This window comes from Ailuropoda melanoleuca, chromosome 18 (assembly GCF_002007445.2).
Source record: "Ailuropoda melanoleuca isolate Jingjing chromosome 18, ASM200744v2, whole genome shotgun sequence".
NCBI lineage: Eukaryota > Metazoa > Chordata > Mammalia > Carnivora > Ursidae > Ailuropoda > Ailuropoda melanoleuca.
The window spans coordinates 32,902,830-32,922,359 of NC_048235.1; the positions used below are offsets into that span (position 1 = coordinate 32,902,830).

At 37.8% G+C, this 19,530-nt stretch overlaps 1 protein-coding gene across 1 annotated transcript in view; it reads right to left on the bottom strand.

Annotated features, from left to right (window-relative positions):
- The window catches only part of LOC100477359 (A disintegrin and metallopeptidase domain 3), a 92,089-nt gene extending 73,032 nt beyond the window's left edge, over window positions 1-19,057 (bottom strand). The window contains exons 1-4 of the mRNA XM_034647777.1: window positions 18,961-19,057; window positions 18,359-18,441; window positions 7,833-7,888; window positions 4,986-5,064 (exon numbers count right to left, since the gene is read on the bottom strand). Coding sequence (XP_034503668.1) covers window positions 4,986-5,064; window positions 7,833-7,888; window positions 18,359-18,441; window positions 18,961-19,018 — 276 coding nt within the window. The 5' untranslated portion in view covers window positions 19,019-19,057. The remainder of the gene's footprint in view (window positions 1-4,985; window positions 5,065-7,832; window positions 7,889-18,358; window positions 18,442-18,960) is intronic.
- Window positions 19,058-19,530: the final 473 nt, after the last annotated feature.

Sequence of the window (19,530 nt, forward strand, 5' to 3'; positions counted from 1 at the left end):
GTAGGGGAAGAAAGGGATAAAGAAAGGGGGGGGGTAATCAGAAGGGGGAATGAAACATGAGAGACTATGGAATATGAAACAAACTGAGGGCCTCAGAGGGGAGGGGAGTGGGGGAATGGGATAGTCTGGTGATGGGTAGTAAGGAAGGCACGTATTGCATGGTGCACTGGGTGTTATACGCAACTAATGTATCATCGAACTTTACATCGGAAACCGGGGATGTACTGTATGGTGACTAACATAATATAATAAAAAATCATTAAAAAAATAAAAATAAAAAAATAATATAGTGGTAAATATAACAGGCAATCATTTCCCTCATGAGTTTGTTAAATCACAGTTGGTGGCTGAAACAAAAATCATATATCATCCGATGCTCAATATATGTAAAGGAATTTTTAATCAATTGTGTTGTAAAAGTGCAGGGGATAAAGGAGCCCAAACAGAAGTGCAGCTTCAATACTCTACTGAAATAGTAAAAGTTCCACATAATAGTAAGCTATATTATAAGTTATATATGATATATATTTTAATACCTACGGCAAACACTAAGAAAACTATGGTAAGGAAAATATTTAAAACACCATAAATAAATCATAATGGAATCCTAAAAAATTGTCTGAATACCTAGAAGAAGGCAAGAAGAGGTGAACAAAGGAATGAGAAATGTAGAAAAAAAGAAACAAGCGATTAGGGTTATGGTAAACAAAAACCCTAATATATCGATAATTACTTTTAATGTCAATAGTCTAAAAATACCAAATAAAATACTGTGCACCAGGGTAAATGGGAGAAAAAGAAACACACTATGGCTCAGCTAAATACTCTTTTAAGAAACTCATTTCAAACATAACATAGGTAGACTGGAATCCAAAGAATGGACAAATATATATCATGTGAGTATTCATAAAAATAAAAAAGTGGCTTTATTAATATCAGACAAAGTGGACTTACTAGTAAAAAAATCCACTTCGGACAAAGAGTCATTACCCAATCATAATAGCATCAATCTATCCAGAACACACGGCAATCCTAAATGTAGTAGGCATCAAACAACAGAGCTTCAAAATATGTGAAGCAAACACTGATACAACTGAAAAAGACAAAGCAAAAAACAAAACAAAAAACCAATAATAAATGATGAAATTCAATATGTAGCATACAGTTATTGATAGTATTAGACAGAAAATCAGTAAAAACACAGAAGTGAACATCAGTCAATATGATCTACACGACATTTATGGAAGACTCCAACCCAACAGCAGAATACACACACTGTTCAACTATCCAAGAGCACTCATCAGCACATACAGTGCACTGGATTGTAAAGCACTCATCAGCACATACAGTACACTGGATCTTAAACCAAACCTTCACCAATTTAAAAAAATTGAAATCATACAGGATGTATTTTCTAACCATAATGAAATCAAACTAGAAATCAGCAGACAAGGACAACTGGAAAAATCTCCAAACATTTGGAAATTGAACGACACACTTTTTAAAACTAAACAGGTCAAACAAGAAGCCTCAAAGGAAATTATGTTAAAATGAAAAGATTACATCCTGTTGTAGGCTGCACCTTGAACAGTGATGAGCAGGAAATTTTAGTACTAAAATGCTTACAACAAAAAAGAGGAAAGGTCACAAATTGATAATACATTTGTCCCTCAACAAACTCGAAAAAAGAAACTCAAAGAAAGGTATAAGGGAGACAATAATAAACATAAGCGCTAAATGCCATGACATTGAAAATAAGGCAACAGTATGGAAAAAAAAAAGAAAAAGCTGGCTCTTCGATAAATTCAGTAAATTGAAAAATCTCCAGCCAGACTGACAAAGAGGAGAGAAGACAGCAATCATTGATGTCAGAAACAAAACACTCCTGCAGTCTTTTGTGACAAATCACTGTGACAAAATTACACCCCCAAATTCCACACCTGAGATGGAATGGACCAATTCTTTAAAAACCACAAACCACCAAAACAATGCATAAGACACAGATAAACAAGATACTCCAAAACTATTAAATAACCTGAGTCAGTAAATAAAATCTCCCCCCCACCACACAAACACACACAAATCCACTGGCCTAGTGAAGACACGAAAGAATTTTACCAACAAAATTAGCATGTTCTTTATACATCTTCCAGAAAATAAAATAAGAATTAACACTTCCAAATTTATTTTATGAGACCAGTATTACTCTACTACAAAAATTAGACAAGGTCAGTACAAAAAAAGAAAACAACAGACCAATATTTCTCATGAACTTTGACCAAAAAAATCCTCAAGAAATCACTAGCAAATCAAACCCAGTTATGGATAAAAAGTATTACCCACCAGGACCAAGTTGTAGCTTTTCTAGATATGCACTACTGTTTTAATGTCTGCAGATCAATCAGTGCAATCCATCATATCAAGAGGCTAAAAAAGAAAACTCATATGATCATATCAACTGATACAGAAAAGTCATCTGATACAATTAAACACATACCCCTTGATGGGGGGGAAGAAATCTTAGCAATCTAGAAATAGAGAATTTCCTCAGATTTGTAAGGAATATATGGGGGAAAAAAACAAAAACAAACCTACAGCTAACATTGTCTTCAATGTGGAAAGAATGAATATTTTATCCCTAAGATGGGGAACAAGGTAAATCACTATTGTAATTCAGCACAGTACTGGAAGTTATAACAAGCACAGTAAGGCAAAGCAGAGAGATAAAATGCATACAGACTGAAAAGGAAGAAAGAAAAATGTCTGTATTTATAAAAGACACATCTATGTAAAAATCTCAAGGAATCTATCTAAAAATAAAAAACAAAGAGTATGTGACTTCAGCAAGGTTGTAGGATACCAGATTAACACAAATCCATTGCATTTCTAGATGACAATATGTGGAAACTGAAATTAAAATACAATACCATTTACAGTTGACCCAAAGAAAATGAAATGCTTCGGTATAAACCTAAAAAAAACTATGTACAGGATATGCACGCTAAAATTACAAACTGTTTTTGAAAGACACGAGGAAAAACAAAAATTCAAATAAATGGAGAGTCTCACTGCATTCACAGATTAGAAGACTCAACATAGTGAAAAGTTCAATTCACCCCAAATTGAGCTACAGGACCAACACAATGTCTATCAAAATCCCAGCAAGTTTGTCTGTATCCATGAAGTAATTTAGTCTGAAATTTATATGAAAGAGCAAAATACCTATGATGGTCTAAAAATCTTGAGAAAGAATAAAGTAGGAGGAATCACTGTGGTCTATATAAATGCTTAATTTACATGTAAACTAAAGAAGACAGCATGGTAGTGGCAGAAGAATAGACACATAGAAAAACTGAGCAGAATAAAGAACCCAGAAATATACCCACAAAAATATGCCCCACTGACTTTTTGACAAAGATGCAAGAGCAAGTCAATGCAGGACAGCCTTTTCTATCAGTGACGTTGAAACATATAAATGCAAATCCTCAGTCAGAATAAACCTTGATCCAAATCTCCCACCTTAAACACAATTATCTCAAAGTGGACATACAATTAAATGTAAATAAAACTGTAAAACTTTTAGGGGGAAAAAAAACATAGAATCTTCAGGAACTAGGGATAAATGGCGTTCTTAAGTTTGATACTGAAACCTCCATTCATAAAAGGAAAAGTTGATAAATTAACTCTCATCAAAATTAAAAATTTCTATTCAATGAAAGGCCTTATGAACAAGATGAACAGACAAATTACAGACTGGGAATATAAATATGGGCAAAACACATTATCTGGCAAAGGACTTGTATTTAGAATACATAAACTGCTTCAAAATTGACAATAAAAAACCAACCAATCCAATTAGAAAGGATGGATAAAGGACATTAAGAGACATTTCATTTCATGAAAATATACTCAACATCACTGGATATTAAGGAAATGCAAATTAAAAATTACATGAGCTATCACTATACATCTATCAAAATGACAGAAATTTAAAAAGATTTTAAATACTGATCAAAAGGTGGCAAACAGGCAGACACTCTATCTTTCCTATATTGCCAGTGGAAGTGTAAAATGGTACAGACACTGGAAAATAGCTAATAATTTCTTTAAAAAAAATAAACATACACTTACTGTATGACCTGGCAATCATATTCCTGGGCATGTATCCCAGAAAAATAAAAAATGTGTCCACACAACAAATTGCACATGAATGTTCATAAAAATATTACCTTGAATAAAGACTGGAAAAGGTGAAGTGTGAGAACATGTAGACCTGATGTTTCTTTGTGGGAATGTGAATGTTTAGAAATTTAATTTCTTTTTTTAAATGGATATTTTTTTTTAAATTCAATTAACCAATGTATAGTACATCATTAGCTTTTGATATAATCTTCAAGCATTAATTAGTTGCACATAACATCCAGTGCTCATCATATCACTGGCCCTCCATAATGCCCCTCACCCAATTACCCCATTCCCTCACCCACCTCCCTTTCCACAACCTTCTGTTTCCAAGAGTCAAGAGTGTCATATAGTTTGTCTCCCTCTCTGATTTCTTCCTGTTCAGTTTTACCTCCCTTCCACTATTGTCCTCTGCACTATTCCTTATGTTCCACTTATGATGGAAACCATATGATCATTGTAATTTCCACCACTTCCTCTGTCCTATGACATCTCAATTAAAATGACCCTGTATTTAGGGGCCTCTTATTCTTAGCTCCTTAACCCACTTTCTTTCTCTCTCAGACCCTGCTAATGCTTCTGGTAGTTTAAACAACCTTTTTGGATAAGAGATTCCAGAGCTCCAAATTTGAAAAGTAGTTGTTCTGTTCAATTTGCCTTCACAGTGACTGCTGCATTATATTTGGGCTTCTGATCTGTTTGCCCAATAATTCTGGGGGGTAGAAAGCATCCTTTTTCTTTCTGCCAATGGCACCTTAATGATACAGAAAACGTAAATCTACAGAGCATAAAGGAAAACTTACCTTTATAAATGAAGAATCTGGATGCAATGTTCCTGATTTGTTGTATGCATACACCAGGAAATGAGGGTCTAAAAATGACCTAATTCAACCAAAGTAATGACACTTCATTGCAATAGTAACATTAACAAAAACAGAATCATGACATTAAAATTCACTTTCAATTTTACAAACTCAAATATTCAAAAATTAAATGGACTCTTCTCTCCATTATCTCATTTCCTTTTGGGTAGCAAATTTTGTGTAAGAAAAAATACTAACCAGTATAACCGATAGCAGTACGAACATTAAAATGACATAGATTTACATATACTAGAAACCAGGACTTTGGGATTCCCACAGCAAAGTTTTCTTTTAGATTCAACAATCAATAAATCTTATAGCAAAAATATTTGCTAATTTGTTAACATTTGCTAACAAGTAGCCATAGATTGATAAACAAAAAATATATCCTTTTCCCATTAGTTTTATGAAATTATACTGTGGTGAGAACAACCCCCAAACTCTCAATGCCTCAAAACAACAATGAATGTTCTTCCCAAGTTTACTGCAGGTTCAGCTCCACACTGCCTTCCTTCTGGAACCTGGGAAAAGACATACTTCCTACCCCTTGGAACATGCCTTTCATATAGCAGAAGGAGAAAAGAAATTGTAGCAGCATACAATAGTTCTAAAGCCTTCATTTAGAAGCAGGAGGCTAGTGCTTTGCTCAAATTTCATAAGCTAAGTGAATTCTATAGACAAGACTCATATACATGGTACCAAAGTGTAATCTCACAGAGAAGATTGCGATTATTACAGAACAATCTGACACCAGTGTTTTTTGCCAGGAGACCAGGCTTTCTCAAGGAATCCAAACACTAAGGGACAGTCCAAGGCCAGAATCAGAGAGGACCTAGAGCATTCATGGAGGGTGCACATTCACCACTACTTCTCTTTCCAGACCTGCTTCATCTTCTCTCATTCCTGACAACTCTTCCTTTTCCTCGATTCAAATAACAAAGCTAGAGATCTTCCCAGACAAAACAAAACTGGTGTATAACAGCTCATATTCCACCTACATTCAAGGGCAAATGCCAAATGGCCTGTGTAGCTTTAGGTGCAAGCACCTGGAACATGAATTCTAGCACAAGGGCAGAGCCACATTTTAGTAACAAGCATGTCAATGGAGGTGGTGGAAATGGAGATCCAGAAGCATCCACAGGAAAAGGAAATTCAACAGATTTCTGACAAGCATAATTAAAAGGATAAAACTTTAGTTTGCAAGTTCATTTGTCCTGGATTCTCAAAAGTATACTTTTGCTTCTACAAAAAACAACAAAAAGATCTGCCTTGATCAGTGAATTAATAGAAATACCCATGACCACCCACTGGAAAACAACATCCAATGTAAGGAAAATGAACAACAAAAGGGCGGAAGGCAAAACATAAAAGCAAGTTCCTAACAAAGTTGAATGAAGAATTTGGTTAAAGAAAATAATCATTATTTCAAGAAAAGTTTAAAAGTTAATAAGCTTTCAGAGTAGATCATTTCAAGTAAAAAGAAGACACTCTGAAACTAAAATGATGACAGATGGAAATAATTCAATAAATGTGTCAGAGAATTTGTTTGCTAAGAACAGAAATAGAGTCCTACCTAATAAAGACAACACATTTTGCTAATAAGAAACACAGCCAAAAGAAAGATTTAAAAGTAGTTGGAGGAAAAGCTACACTATAGAGGGCAGATCCATAAGACCCAATTGGAAACCACAGATTTCCATAAAATTTTTAAGAATGTGTAGTGATTTAAAACCAAAATGAAAAATTTAGGGATTTATTCAATTGTGAGAACAACTGAATAAATATAAATTGACACAAAGATGCACCGTAATATTTTAGCACATCTGCATGCTTTTGAAAATCTAAACTACTGTCTTCTCAGAAACTGGCAATCTCTCTCAAAATTCTAATACAAAATGTGAGTAACAAGGAAGGTTGTGAAATTTCCATCAGTTACTACATGCAGATTGCTTAGAAATATGCCTGACAATTGCTATGTGCTCCATGAATGTCAGTTACTTTTGTTGTTTTTGTTGTTGTGATTATTATCACTACTATTACTATTATTCACACTTCTTGATCCAGAAACCCATCTCTTGGTATTAAGCCCACAAAACATCTATTGCATAAGAATATACGTATAGGGATGTTTATTGCAGGACTCCATAGTGACAATCCTTGGAAATCACCTCATTCCCTATCAACATGCCATACTACAGACCATTACCTATTAAAGAATGAGTGAAGATATATACATAGAGGAAGAAAATGAACACCATTGTTAAATAAGACTTGCTGATTGCAAAACAGTATTTCCATTTCTCTAAAAACAAACCTTTTTGGTAGGTTTCTACATATTTCATTTAAAGGAAAGGTGAAATGTGGAATAGAAAATGGTGGCAAGATAGATACAAGGGTATTAATATTGGTTTCCTCACAGAGTAGAAGTTGAAGATATTAAAAATGTTGGTGTAATATCAAGGAAAATGCTTAAAATCATATAAATGTATAAAATGACATGATGAACAAAATTAATTGTTACAGTTGTGGCTATATTTTGAAGAGTTACATAGACTAATTTTCATTTATCTGCCATACATTAATTTTGCATCATGAAATTAAAATTTGGCTCGAATATTAGATTAAAATCTCAAGATGAGGACTTGGAATTCTAGTCTGACTTGAATTACAAAGATGTAACATATTAAATATAATAGTCATGCTCTTGTTTAGGCTCAAGTTTAGGGTAGAGACTGTAAAAATTTCAGAAACAAAAACAACTGTATGAAAAGAAGAATGTCCACTTACTGTTTCTCAAGATGGAGAGTGTACATTTTCTGGTCAAGTTTGATGGCATAAGTGACCTACAGCAATGTATTCAAGAAGAACATAATTATTAGATATTCTGAATTCTTAAAAAAAAAAGGCCATAACTTCTTAAAATGTATTTACTCCTTCATTTAGACATAGATCATAACACAAGTCTCAAAATAATGTAGACATATATAATATAGACATATATAATTGCAATCTTCCTTCAATCTTGGGATGTATGAGAGAATTAATCATAATTAAATTTAAATAAAATCAGAGTCTCAATCTATTTCAAAACTAAGAGTACTAGTCACGAAATTTCATAATGAAATTTTAATTTAAAATGGTTACATTCAGAAATGTTGAGTAATCTTTGAAGAAACTTGAATTGTATTATATTTTTTCTACTTTGCAATTTCTAGCCCAAATACATTGAAAAATTAAAGATAAAACACAGGTTCCCTTTTAAGATTAAAGGAAGTGTCCCCTACTCTTCATCTCCCTGTTCTCTTTAGGAATTGCCTCAGCTACTTCACACCAAGTCACAACTTTCTGAGACAGCCCACATTTAATGACAAGTTCCCTCACCTCAACTCCAGATACTGATGGGCCATGCCAGCTTCACACTATGTTGAGATGTGACTGAGTCTCTGTCTCCCCCTTCTCACTTCCTCCCCTCCCGTTCCAAAGGGGCTCATCACAAGAGCATACCCTAAAAAAAACTGCCTTCACAGGAATCTTCTCAAAGACTATATCCCCCAAGAACCCTTATCTGTGACATAATCATAAAACGTACACGTTCTTCATGGTGTAGCACATGGTCAATGCGGGTACAATTTCTGCATTTGCGAAGAATTTGAATTCCATCATTGGGTGTAATTTTCTGCATAAGTCATTTTATTTTTGGGGGGGGGGTTGTGTATCCATAGTTTATTCATGATGAACGCATAAGATTTCTTGCATTTTAAATTTATGTGTTTTTTTAAATAATTTTATTATGTTATGTTAGTCACCAAACAGTACATCCTTAGTTTTGATGTAGTGTTCCATGATTAATTGTTTGCATATAACACCCAGTGCTCCATGCAATATGTGCCCTCCTTAATACCCATCACCGGCCGACCCCAATTCCCCACCCCCCTCCCATCTGAAGTCCAGTTTGTTTCCCAGAGTCCATAGTCTCTCGTGGTTGATTCCCCCTTCTGTTTACCCCCCCCTTCATTCTTCCCTTCCTTCTCCTACCGATCTCCCTGCTATTCCTTATGTTCCATAAATGAGTGAAACCATATGATAATTGTCTTTCTCTGCTTGACTTATTTCACTTAGCATTATCTACTCCAGTCCGTCCATGTTGCTGCAAATGTTGGATAATCTTTCTTTGTGATGGCTGTGATAATATTCCATTGTATATATGGACCACATCTTCTTTATCCATTCATCTGTTAAAGGTCATCTCATCTCCTTCCACAGTTTAGCTACTGTAGACAATGGTGCTATGAACATTGGGGTCCATATGGCCCTTCTCTTCATTATGTCTATATATTTGGGGTGAATACCCAGTAGTGCAATTGCTGGGTCAAAGGGTAGCTCTATTTTTAACTTTTTGAGAGACTTCCACACTGTTTTCCAGGGTGGCTGCACCAAATTGCATTCCCACCAACAGTGTAAGATGGTTCCCCTTTCTCCATATCCTCTCCAACATTTGTTGTTTCTTGCCTTGTTCATTTTTGTCATTCTAACTGGCATAAGGTGGTATATCAGTGTGGTTTTGATTTGAATTTCCCTGATGGCTAATGATTTTGAACATTTTTTCATGTGTCTGTTAGCCATTTGCATGTCTTCATTGGAAAAGTGTATGTTCATATCTTCTGCCTATTTTTGTGATTTGATTATTTGTTTCTCATGTATTGAGTTTGAGAAGTTATTCGTAGATCTTGGATATCAGTCTTTTATCTGTAGTGTCATTTGCAAATATATTGTCTCATTCCGTGGGCTGCCTCTTAGTTTTTTTGACTGTTTCCATGGTTGTGCAGAAGGTTTTTATCTTGATGAAGTCCCGTGAGTTCATTTTTTCTTTTGTTTCTCTTGCCTTTGGAGATGTGTTATGAAAGAAGTTCCTGTGGCTGATGTCAAAGAGGTTACAGCCTATTTTCCCCTCTAGGAATTTGATGGATTGCTGTCTCAATCTAGGTCTTTCATCCATTTGGAGTTTATCTTTGTGTATGGTGTGAGAGAGTGGTCAAGTTTCATTCTTTTGCATATAGCTATCTAATTATCCAGCACCATTTATTGAAGAGACTGTCTTTTTCCCACTGGATGTTTTTTCCTGCTTTGTCAAAGATTAGTGGACCATAGAGCCAAGCGTCCATTTCTGAGGTCTCTATTCTGTTTCATTGGTCTATCTGTCTGTTTTTGTGCCAGTACCTTGCTGTCTTGATGATCACAGCTTTGTAGTATAGCTTGAAATCAGGCAACGTGATGTCTCCAGCTTTGTTTTTCCTTTTCAACAATTCATTGCTGATTCGGGGCCTTTTCTGTTTCTACACAAATTTAAGGGCTGTTTGTTCCAGCTCTTTGAAAAATGTCATTGGTATTTTGATTGGGATGGCACTGAAAGTGTAGATTGCTCTGGGTAGCATAGATATTTTAACTATGTTAATTCTTCCGATCCATGAGCGTGGAATATTTTTCCATCTTTTTGTGTCTTCTTCAATGTCTTTCAAGAGTGATTTGTAGTTTCTAGAATATAGATCCTTTATGTCTCTGGTTAAGTTAATTCTGAGATAACATATGATTTTTGGTGCTATTGTAAATGGAATGGATTCCCTAATTTCCCTTTCTTTGGTCTCATTGTTCGTGTATAGAAATGCAACTGATTTCTGAGCATTGATTTTGTATCCTGCCACATTAATGAATTGCTCAATAAGTTCTAGTAGTTTGGGGGTGGATTCTTTTGGGTTTTCCATATAGAGTATCATGTCATCTGCGAAGAGAGACAGTTTGACTTCTTCTTTGCCAATTTGGATATCTTTTATCCCTTTTTGTTGTCTGATTGCTGTTGCAAGGACTTTTAGTACTATGTTGATAATAATGGCGAGAGTGGGTATCCTTGTCATGTCCTGATATTAAGGGAAAGGTCTTCAGCTTTTCCCCATTGAGAGTGATATTTGCTTTAGGCTTTTCATAGATGGTTTTTATGACCTTGAGTAATGTAGCCTCTATCCCTACAGTCTGAAGGGTTTTAATCAGGAAAGGATGCTGTATTTTGTCAAATGCTTTTTCTGCATCAGTTGAGAGGATCATATGGTTCTTGACGCTTTTCTAGTTGATGTGATCTATCACACTGATCGATTTGCAAATGTTGAACCACCCTTGCATCCCAGGGATGAATCCCACTTGGTCATGATGGATAATCCTCTTAATGTACTGTTGAGTCCTATTAGCTAGGATCTTGTTGAGAATTTTGGCGTCCATATTCATCGGGTATATTGGTCTATAATTTTCCTTTTTGATGGAGCCTTTCCCTGGTTTGGGGATCAAGGTAATACTGGCCTAATAGAATGTGTTTGGTAGTTTTCCTTCTGTTTCTATTTTTTGAAACAGCCTCAGGAGAATAGGTATTATTTCTTCTTTGAATATTTAGTAGAATTCCCAGGGCAATCTGTCAGGCCCTGGATTCTGGTTTTGGGGGAGGTTTTTGATCACTGCTTCAATCTCTTTATAATTAATTGGTCTCCTTAAATAATCAACTTCTTCCTGTTTCAGACATGATAGTTTATAAGTTTCCAGGAAGGCATCCATTTCTTCCAGGTTGTTTAATGTATTGGCATATAGTTGTTAATAAAAGTTTCTAATGATCCTTCCTATTTCATTGGTGTTGGTTGTGATATATCCACTTTCATTCATAATTTTATTAATTTGGGTCCTTTCTCTGGTCTTTCGAATAAGTCTGGCAAGTGGCTTATCGATCTTATTTACTCTTTCAAAGAACAATCTTCTTTGTTGATCTGATCTACTGTGGTCCTGGTTTCTAACTCATTGATCTCTGCTCTAATCTTTTCTTTTTTTTAAAGATTTTATTTATTTATTTGTCAGAGAGAAAGAGCACACAAGCAGGGGGAGTGGCAGAGGCAGAGGGAGAAGCAGGCTCCCCATTGAGCAAGGAGTCTGATGTGGGACTTGATCCCACGACCCTGGGATCATGACCTGGGCCAACGGCAGACACTCAACCACCTGAGCCAGCCAGGGGTCCCTCTGCTCTAATCTTAGTCAACTGACTTCTTGTGCATGGGTTAGGCCTGTTCTTCTGTTCCAGCTCCACCTTCTTGAGGTGAGAATATAAGAACTGCATTTTAGATTTTTCTATTCTTTTATATGAGGCTTGGATGGCCATGTCTTTTCCCCTTAGGACTGCCTTTGCAGTGTCCCAAAGGTTTTGAACTGATGTGTTTTCATTCTCAATGGTTTCCATAAATTGCTTAAGCTCTTCTTTAATTCCCTGGTTTACCCAATCATTCTCAAGCAGGATGGTTCTTACTTTCCAAGTGTTTGAGTTTCTTCCAAATTTTTCCTTGTGATTGAGTTCCAGTTTCAAAGTATTGTGGTCTGAAAATATGCAGAGAATAATGTCAGCCTTTTGGTATCGGTGGAGACCTGTTTTGTAACCCAGTATATGGTCTATTCTGGAGAAAGGTCCATGTGCATTTGAAAAGAATGAGTATTCTTTTGTTCTGGTGTGTAGTGTTCTGTATATATCTATGAGGTCCATCTGGTCCAGTATGTCATTCAAAGCTCTTGTTTCTTTGTTGCTTTTCTGCTTAGGTGATCTGTCTATTGCTGGGAGCAGAGCGTTGAGATCTGCTACTATTATTTTATTATTATCTATATGTCTCTTTTTTTTTGGTTAAGAGTTGGCTTGTGTATCTAGTGGCTCCCCTTTTGGGGGCATATATAGTTATAATTGTCATATCCACTTGTTGGATACATCCTTTAAGAATAATATAGTGTCCTTCTGTATCTCTAACTAATCTTTAGTTTAAAATCTAATCCATCTGATATGAGAATTGCTACCCCATCTTTCTTTTGAGGTCCATTTGCATGAGAAATGGTTCTCCATCCTTTCACTTTCAGTCTGGACATATCTTTAGATTCAAAATGAGTCTCTTGTAGAAGCAAATGGATGGGTCATGTCTTTTTATCCAATCTGCAGCCCTGTGGCATTTTATGGGAGCATTTAGGCCATTCGCATTGAAAGTGATTATTGAGAGATATGATTTTAATGATGTCATGTTGCCTGTGAAGTTTTTGTTTGTATAGATTGTAAATTTCTGTTGTGTATTACTCTTGGGGTCTTTTTACTTTTATAGAACTCCCCTTAATATTTCTCGTAGGGCTGGCTTGGTAGTCACATATTCTTTCAGTTTCTGCCAGTCTTGGAAGGTCCTTGTCTCTCCATCCATTCTGAATAACAGCCTTGCTGTATAAAGGATCCTTGGCTGCATGTTCTTCTCAGTTAGAGCTCTGAATATGCCTTGCCAACCTTTCCTGGGTTTCTAGGTCTCTGTAGACAGGTCTGATGTTATTCTGATATTTTTCCCTCTGTAGGTTAGGATTCTGTTCCCCCTGGCTTCTTTCAAGATTGTATCCTTGGATTGAATATTTGTGAATTGCACTATTATGTGACGTGGTGTAGGTCTGCTGTCATTGATCTTGGGAGGAGTCCTCTCTGCCTCTTGGACATGAATGCTTGTTTGCTTTGCCAAGGTAGGGAGGGTCTCAACTACAATTTTTTCAAATATCTCTTCTAGACCTCTCTCTTTCTCCACCCCCTTGGGGATGCTGATGATTCTGACATTGGAATGTTTCATTGAGTCAGTAATCTCCCATCTACATTCTTGAGATTGGATTTTTTTAGCCAAGTTTCCATTTTTTCCTTCTTTTCTATCATCCCATCTTCCAATTCACTAATTCGTTCTTCTGCCTCTTTTACCCTGGCCCTCAGAGCATCCAGTTTAGACTGCATTTGATTCATAGCATTTTTAATTTCTGCCAGATTCACTCTCATTTCTGCCCTTAGAGATTCTACATTCTCATTAATATTTTTGTTAATATTTTTTTCAAGCCTACACATCATCTTGGCCATTGTTACTCAACTCCATTTCTGACAATTTGGTTATATCCATATCCATCAGTTCTGTGGCACAGGCCCCAGTCTCTGTCTCCTTTCTTTGCTGAAGATTCCTCCTCCTCATCATTCTGATGAGGAGAGGTTGCAGGGATGCACAGACCCCAAATTATTGACCAGGACCCCAGGCAGTGTGCACTTGTTTTACAGGGACCTTAAGGATGTGGGCTTCTTGATTTTTCAACCTGCCTTCTGGGAGAGGGGCTTGCCACACTGATACTCAGGCAACGGCTGTTTGGTTAGGGTTGCCCCATCCCCTGCAAAGGGGGTGGGGATGGGCAAATGTGAACCAGTATTTCTGGGCTTTTGTTCTATGGCGGCATTCCCTTGCAGATTTCTGTGACTCTTCTGAGAGTCAGAGCTGCAGTGGCCGTATCCTAGCCTGTGTCTCAGAACAGAGAGATCACAGTCCACTCTCCACTGAGCTCCCCTGGCCACTTTAACTCTTTTCTGTTGGTGCTGCTAGAGACCCTGTAGCATCTTGGGTTGTGCTCCCCATAGCCACTCTCCCAGTCCTCACTACCAGGGCCGGCCCGTCTCTGTCCTTTGTGTTTCTAACACCGCCAGCTGTCCCCGGATCCCCACGTGTGCTCCCAAGCGCCCTGTTTTAGTGTGGTTCTCGTGCACTCCACAGCTCCGGTTTTCAGTCTGGTCACGTGTGCGCTCCCAAGCTTCCGGTATCAGTCTAGTTCAAGTGTGCGCTCCAGAGTTTCGGTTTTCAGTTTGGATGCGTGTGCGATCCCTGGCTCACGGTTTCGGTATAGTTTCAGTGAGCGCTCCGGCACTCCGGTTGTCAGTCAAGTCGTGTGTGTGTTCCCAGGCTCCCGGTCTCAGTCTGCTCTCTCGTGGGTGCCAGTCTGCGAGTCCGGCCTGCTCCCCAGTGCAGGTGGCTACTGCTTCCCAGCACCCGAGCGCGGGGGCTCCCTCCCCCTTCCATTTATCTTCCGATACCTGTGCACAGGTTCACGGCTCCCCGCTTTGTACCTCAATACTCAGTGCTGGAGGTGTTTGTTTATAGAGATCCAGATGTATCTTCCTATGTCTCGGGCTGATTTCGTGGGTATTCAGGATGATCTGGTAGATATCCAGCTCTATTCAGGGGACCAGCTGAAAACAGGGGTCTCCAACTCCTCCACCATCTTTTTCCAACCTCCTAAATTTATCTGCATAAATCATTTTAATCCTTCTCATGTTCAGCCTTCTGTAAATTTACAGTTATTGAAGAAAGTGTATTGGGGCATATGGGTGGTACAGTTAGTTAAGCATCTGACTCTTGATGTCAGCTCAGGTCATGATCTAAGTGCCCTGAGCCTGGAGGTATGAAATGGAGCCCCACGTCCAGCTCTCCACTCAGTGCAGTCTGCTTAAGACTCTCTCTCCATCTGCCCCTCCCCCTTCTCTAAAATAAATAATCTTTAAAAAAGAAAAAAAAGATGTGTCAACATCTCCCTAAATTATTGTGATATTATTTCTTTCTCCTTTTAAACTATAGTTTTCTTCATTACATATTTTGTTTGGGTGTAAACAGGAGTAAAATTAACAAAATTGCAAACAATTATAAAGTATGCCTCTATGTCATCCTCAGAATATGACTTGAATTTGAGGTTGTAATTCTATTTCATCCATTATCATTTAATGTATATTATGACTTAGGATTTCTTCTTCAACCCATGAATAATGTAGAAGTGTATTTTTAAATTTCCATATATATTTTTAGAACTTTTAAAGATTTAACTTAATTGAATTGATACCAGATACTGTATTGGTAATATTTGATTTTTAATGATTTTTTTCCTTTTGTCAGTTTTGTTGAATAATATGCTTATTCCTGAGAAGAATGTGCATTATTACTATAGAGATAAAGTTGAATTGTAGCTGGATCAGAAAAACACTGTCTTTACCTCTGGGGTTGCCTAGAACGCTGGACGTTTCTCACTCTCAGCTAAGACAAAGGCAGTGAGATTTGCAGAGAGGAAAAAACAATATATTCAGGGTGATGGGTTCACTTCTATATAAAGCCATCAATAAAATATTTTATTGTTCAAATGTCTTTATGAATCTTTTTATGATTTATAAACCAACATTTGAGAAAAGATCTATGAAAATGGATTTGAAAAATTTTAAGATCTATGAACATAGATTTGAAAATTTCTCCCTCTAGTGCAATCAGTTCTTATATATGCTGAGAGCATTTTTAAATACATACAAATTTAGAATTTTTATATGTTCCTAGTGAACTGAATATTTTATTAAGTAATGATGCTTATCTCTCACAATGGTGTACTTGTGTGTGTAGTAAATGCGGATTTTTTTCTGTTTTTCTCATGGATACTTGTGTTTGCTTTTGGTTAGCATTTTCCCAGTAGTTGCCATACTCCTCTTAACATTTTAAACTCTCTGAATATTTATTTTCAGTGTAATAGCTTTTACAAACACATACTCACCAGATTTTTTTTGGTGCCATAAAGGGAGATAGTCGAACAGACCACTCAGTCTATAAACCTGCCCCACTGTCTAACAATTTTCCAGTTAGTAATTCAATGCTCCTCTTAGATCTGGCCACTGAGGTTCCAATACTTGGATTCCTAGCAGATGCCTGTGTGTCCTTACATCACTTCTTTCTTGAAATCAAAATGTCCTAACCAAAACTTCTAATTCATATAAAAAGTAACAAAATCAGTTAGAAATTAACAAGAGAAACAAACTGAGGGCTTCAGAGGGGAGGATGGTGGGGGAATGGGATACGCTGGTGATGGGTAGTAAGGAGGACACATATTGCATGGTGCACTGGGTGTTATACACAGCTAATGAATCATCGAACTTTACATCAAAAACCAGTGATGTACTGTATGGTGACTAACATAAAATAATAAAAAAAATTATTATAATTATAATTAAAAAAATAAATTAACAAGAAAGAAAAGATTCAAATAGGCAATATACATCAAGGCATGTTATCTTAAGACTTAATTAAAAAATGCCAGTTAAAAGTGAAGCATTCATTTTCATGTTCACGTTAACAGAAATGAGAACTGAGCTTGGAAAGCCCTCAAGTAGGTAAGTGTCATTATTTTTTGTAAATGGGAGTCAACTAACACAACTTTTATGAGACGTTTTGCAATATTTATCATTTTTTTTAATGACTTACCCATCGATCCTATGGAAATGACTACCCAAGAAGGCTTATAAAACTACATGTTTGGGTGCCTGGGTGGCTCAGTCAGTTAAGTGGTTAAGCACCTGCCTTCCACTCGGGTGATGATCCCAGCCTCTTGGGATCCAGCCCTGCATCTTCTGGCTCCTTGCTGAGCGGGGAGTCTGCTTATCCTCCTCCCTCTGCCCCTCGGTCTGTTGCCTCTGCCCCTCCCTCCGCTCATGCTCATGCTCTCTCTCTCGAATAAATAAATAAAATTTTTTTAAAAACTACATTTTTAAATTTGACAAAGAATGATGTTACATCCATATAATGAGATGATCATGCAGTTATGAAAAATAATGACAAAGCTGTATTTATGATCATCAAAGTAAATTCTAACTTTATAAATAAATTAAAAGTCAATGAGCACAATCATATATTATTATTAAAAATATATGTGCAGGAGTGTGCACGTCTCTAAAAATTCATTCAGTTCAAATTTACTACCTTTAGAAACCGAGGCAGACATTCACTTCTTAACAACTGTGTGTGCTCTCTAGTTTTAATTTTACAATATACATGCTTTACTTTTTAATCAGATTATATATGCAAATATAGACATGAAGAAATTCTTTATATAGTCATTTTAAAAATCATGTTACAAGGTAAATATTACTGTGACCTCATATACATGGAATAAATATTTAAATGCACATATTTTCTAGAAAAAAAGTCCAGTAATCTGTATATATTATTTTGTGTGATAGGAATTTGGGGTACGTTTTTCTGAGTTGGTTTTTAAAAAGTTTCATAGTGTTCATTGGGAAATGAAAAGAAAAATCAAACACTTCCACTGAGACAAAATGACTCTTTAACACAGTAATTAGAACAAAAAATTTCAAAGGGATATGCATAAATTGATTTGGGTCATGTAGTCCAATAAAAATAAACTATTCATTTTTAAAAAGGGATTTCCACAGGATGTCTGGTGGCTCAGTTGGTTAAGCATCTGAATCTTGACATCAGCTCAGGTCACAATTTCCCATCCAGAGATGGAGCCCCCATCAACCTCTGCCCTCCGGGGGGAGCATGCTTAAGATTCTCTCTTTTCCTCTGCCTCTGTCCCTCCCCCCTAACTCGCACACTCTGTCACAAAAATAAGTATAAAAGTACAACTTAAAAAAGGGATTTCTTAATTACATGCGTTTCTGAAACTTCACCATCACTGCTGTTTGACTCAATCTTCCGTGGCACTGTAATTTGTAGAAGTGATGTTTCAGGATCTACAGCAAGGAAAACATGTGTGAGCATTCCCCAGTGCCTGGCAGCATCCTTATTCTTCACTTGTCCTCTCACATCACGTCACTCTTCCAACTTCCAAGCCCCAACACACACACACACACACACACACACACCTGCCACGAAATCAGACTTTGTACATTCCAGGAAGAGGCTCCCTCCACCAACCATACACTTTGGAGCATGACCCTCCACCATCCAGAGCCTTTTGGGACACGTTGACCTCAGCCCCAGCAGCGAAGTGCTGCTGTGGAGGCCCCACCTCCCAGAAGATGTGTGCCCTCTCCTCCAAGTGAGGGTGAGGCAAGTGAGAGGCAACTGTCCCGGTCCCGCTCTGAGCCCTCCAAGCAGCAGGCCCAGGAGGACCTGACTCTAGGCGGGCTCTGACAAGGCGCTGGGCTCTCCCCAGCCAGACCCGGGGTTCTGGAGCGAGGTTCTGGGGCCCGCCACGCCCAGAGGCTCCACAACAAGTGGCCCTCTATGGAGCAGGGTCCTTCACTCACGAGGGCCCACGGAGGTCAGCCGGCCCAGGCCTGAGAGGATCAGCAGGAGAGACAGCATTGCGGGGCCTGCCGGCCTTGCCGTGGTGATGGCTGTTGGCTGCGCAACCGCAGCGGCTCGCGCTGGACCTGCTATCCCGGCCGGTGGGGCGGGGGTCTGCGCCGGCGGCCCGGAGGTGGGGGAGGGGGGGTGGCTGCTCCTCCCACCCCGCCCCCTCTGTGGCCGGAGGCGCGCAGCCGCAGTCACAGTCCCCAGCACCCACCCACCGCCCCCCGGAGTGCTTGAGGCACAGGCCAGCCTGTCGTGGTGCCCTGGTGGGTTTGAGCTTAATTTTCCGAAACGCGGACGTTAGAAACGAATTCAGGAATCACGTAAGGGTCATAAAGTGCATTTTCTCCTCAGGAAGTGGGCCACTTGCTGGTGAAGCGCTTGGCAATGTTAATAGTCCCGGTTGTAGTTTTCTGGCGCAATGGCCGGAAGGAAAACAGAAAATGGAAGTTCGCCGTGTGTTTAGTAACATACAGTTGCCTATTGTGTATCTACTGCTGGATTTCTAATTTAAGCCGCAGGTC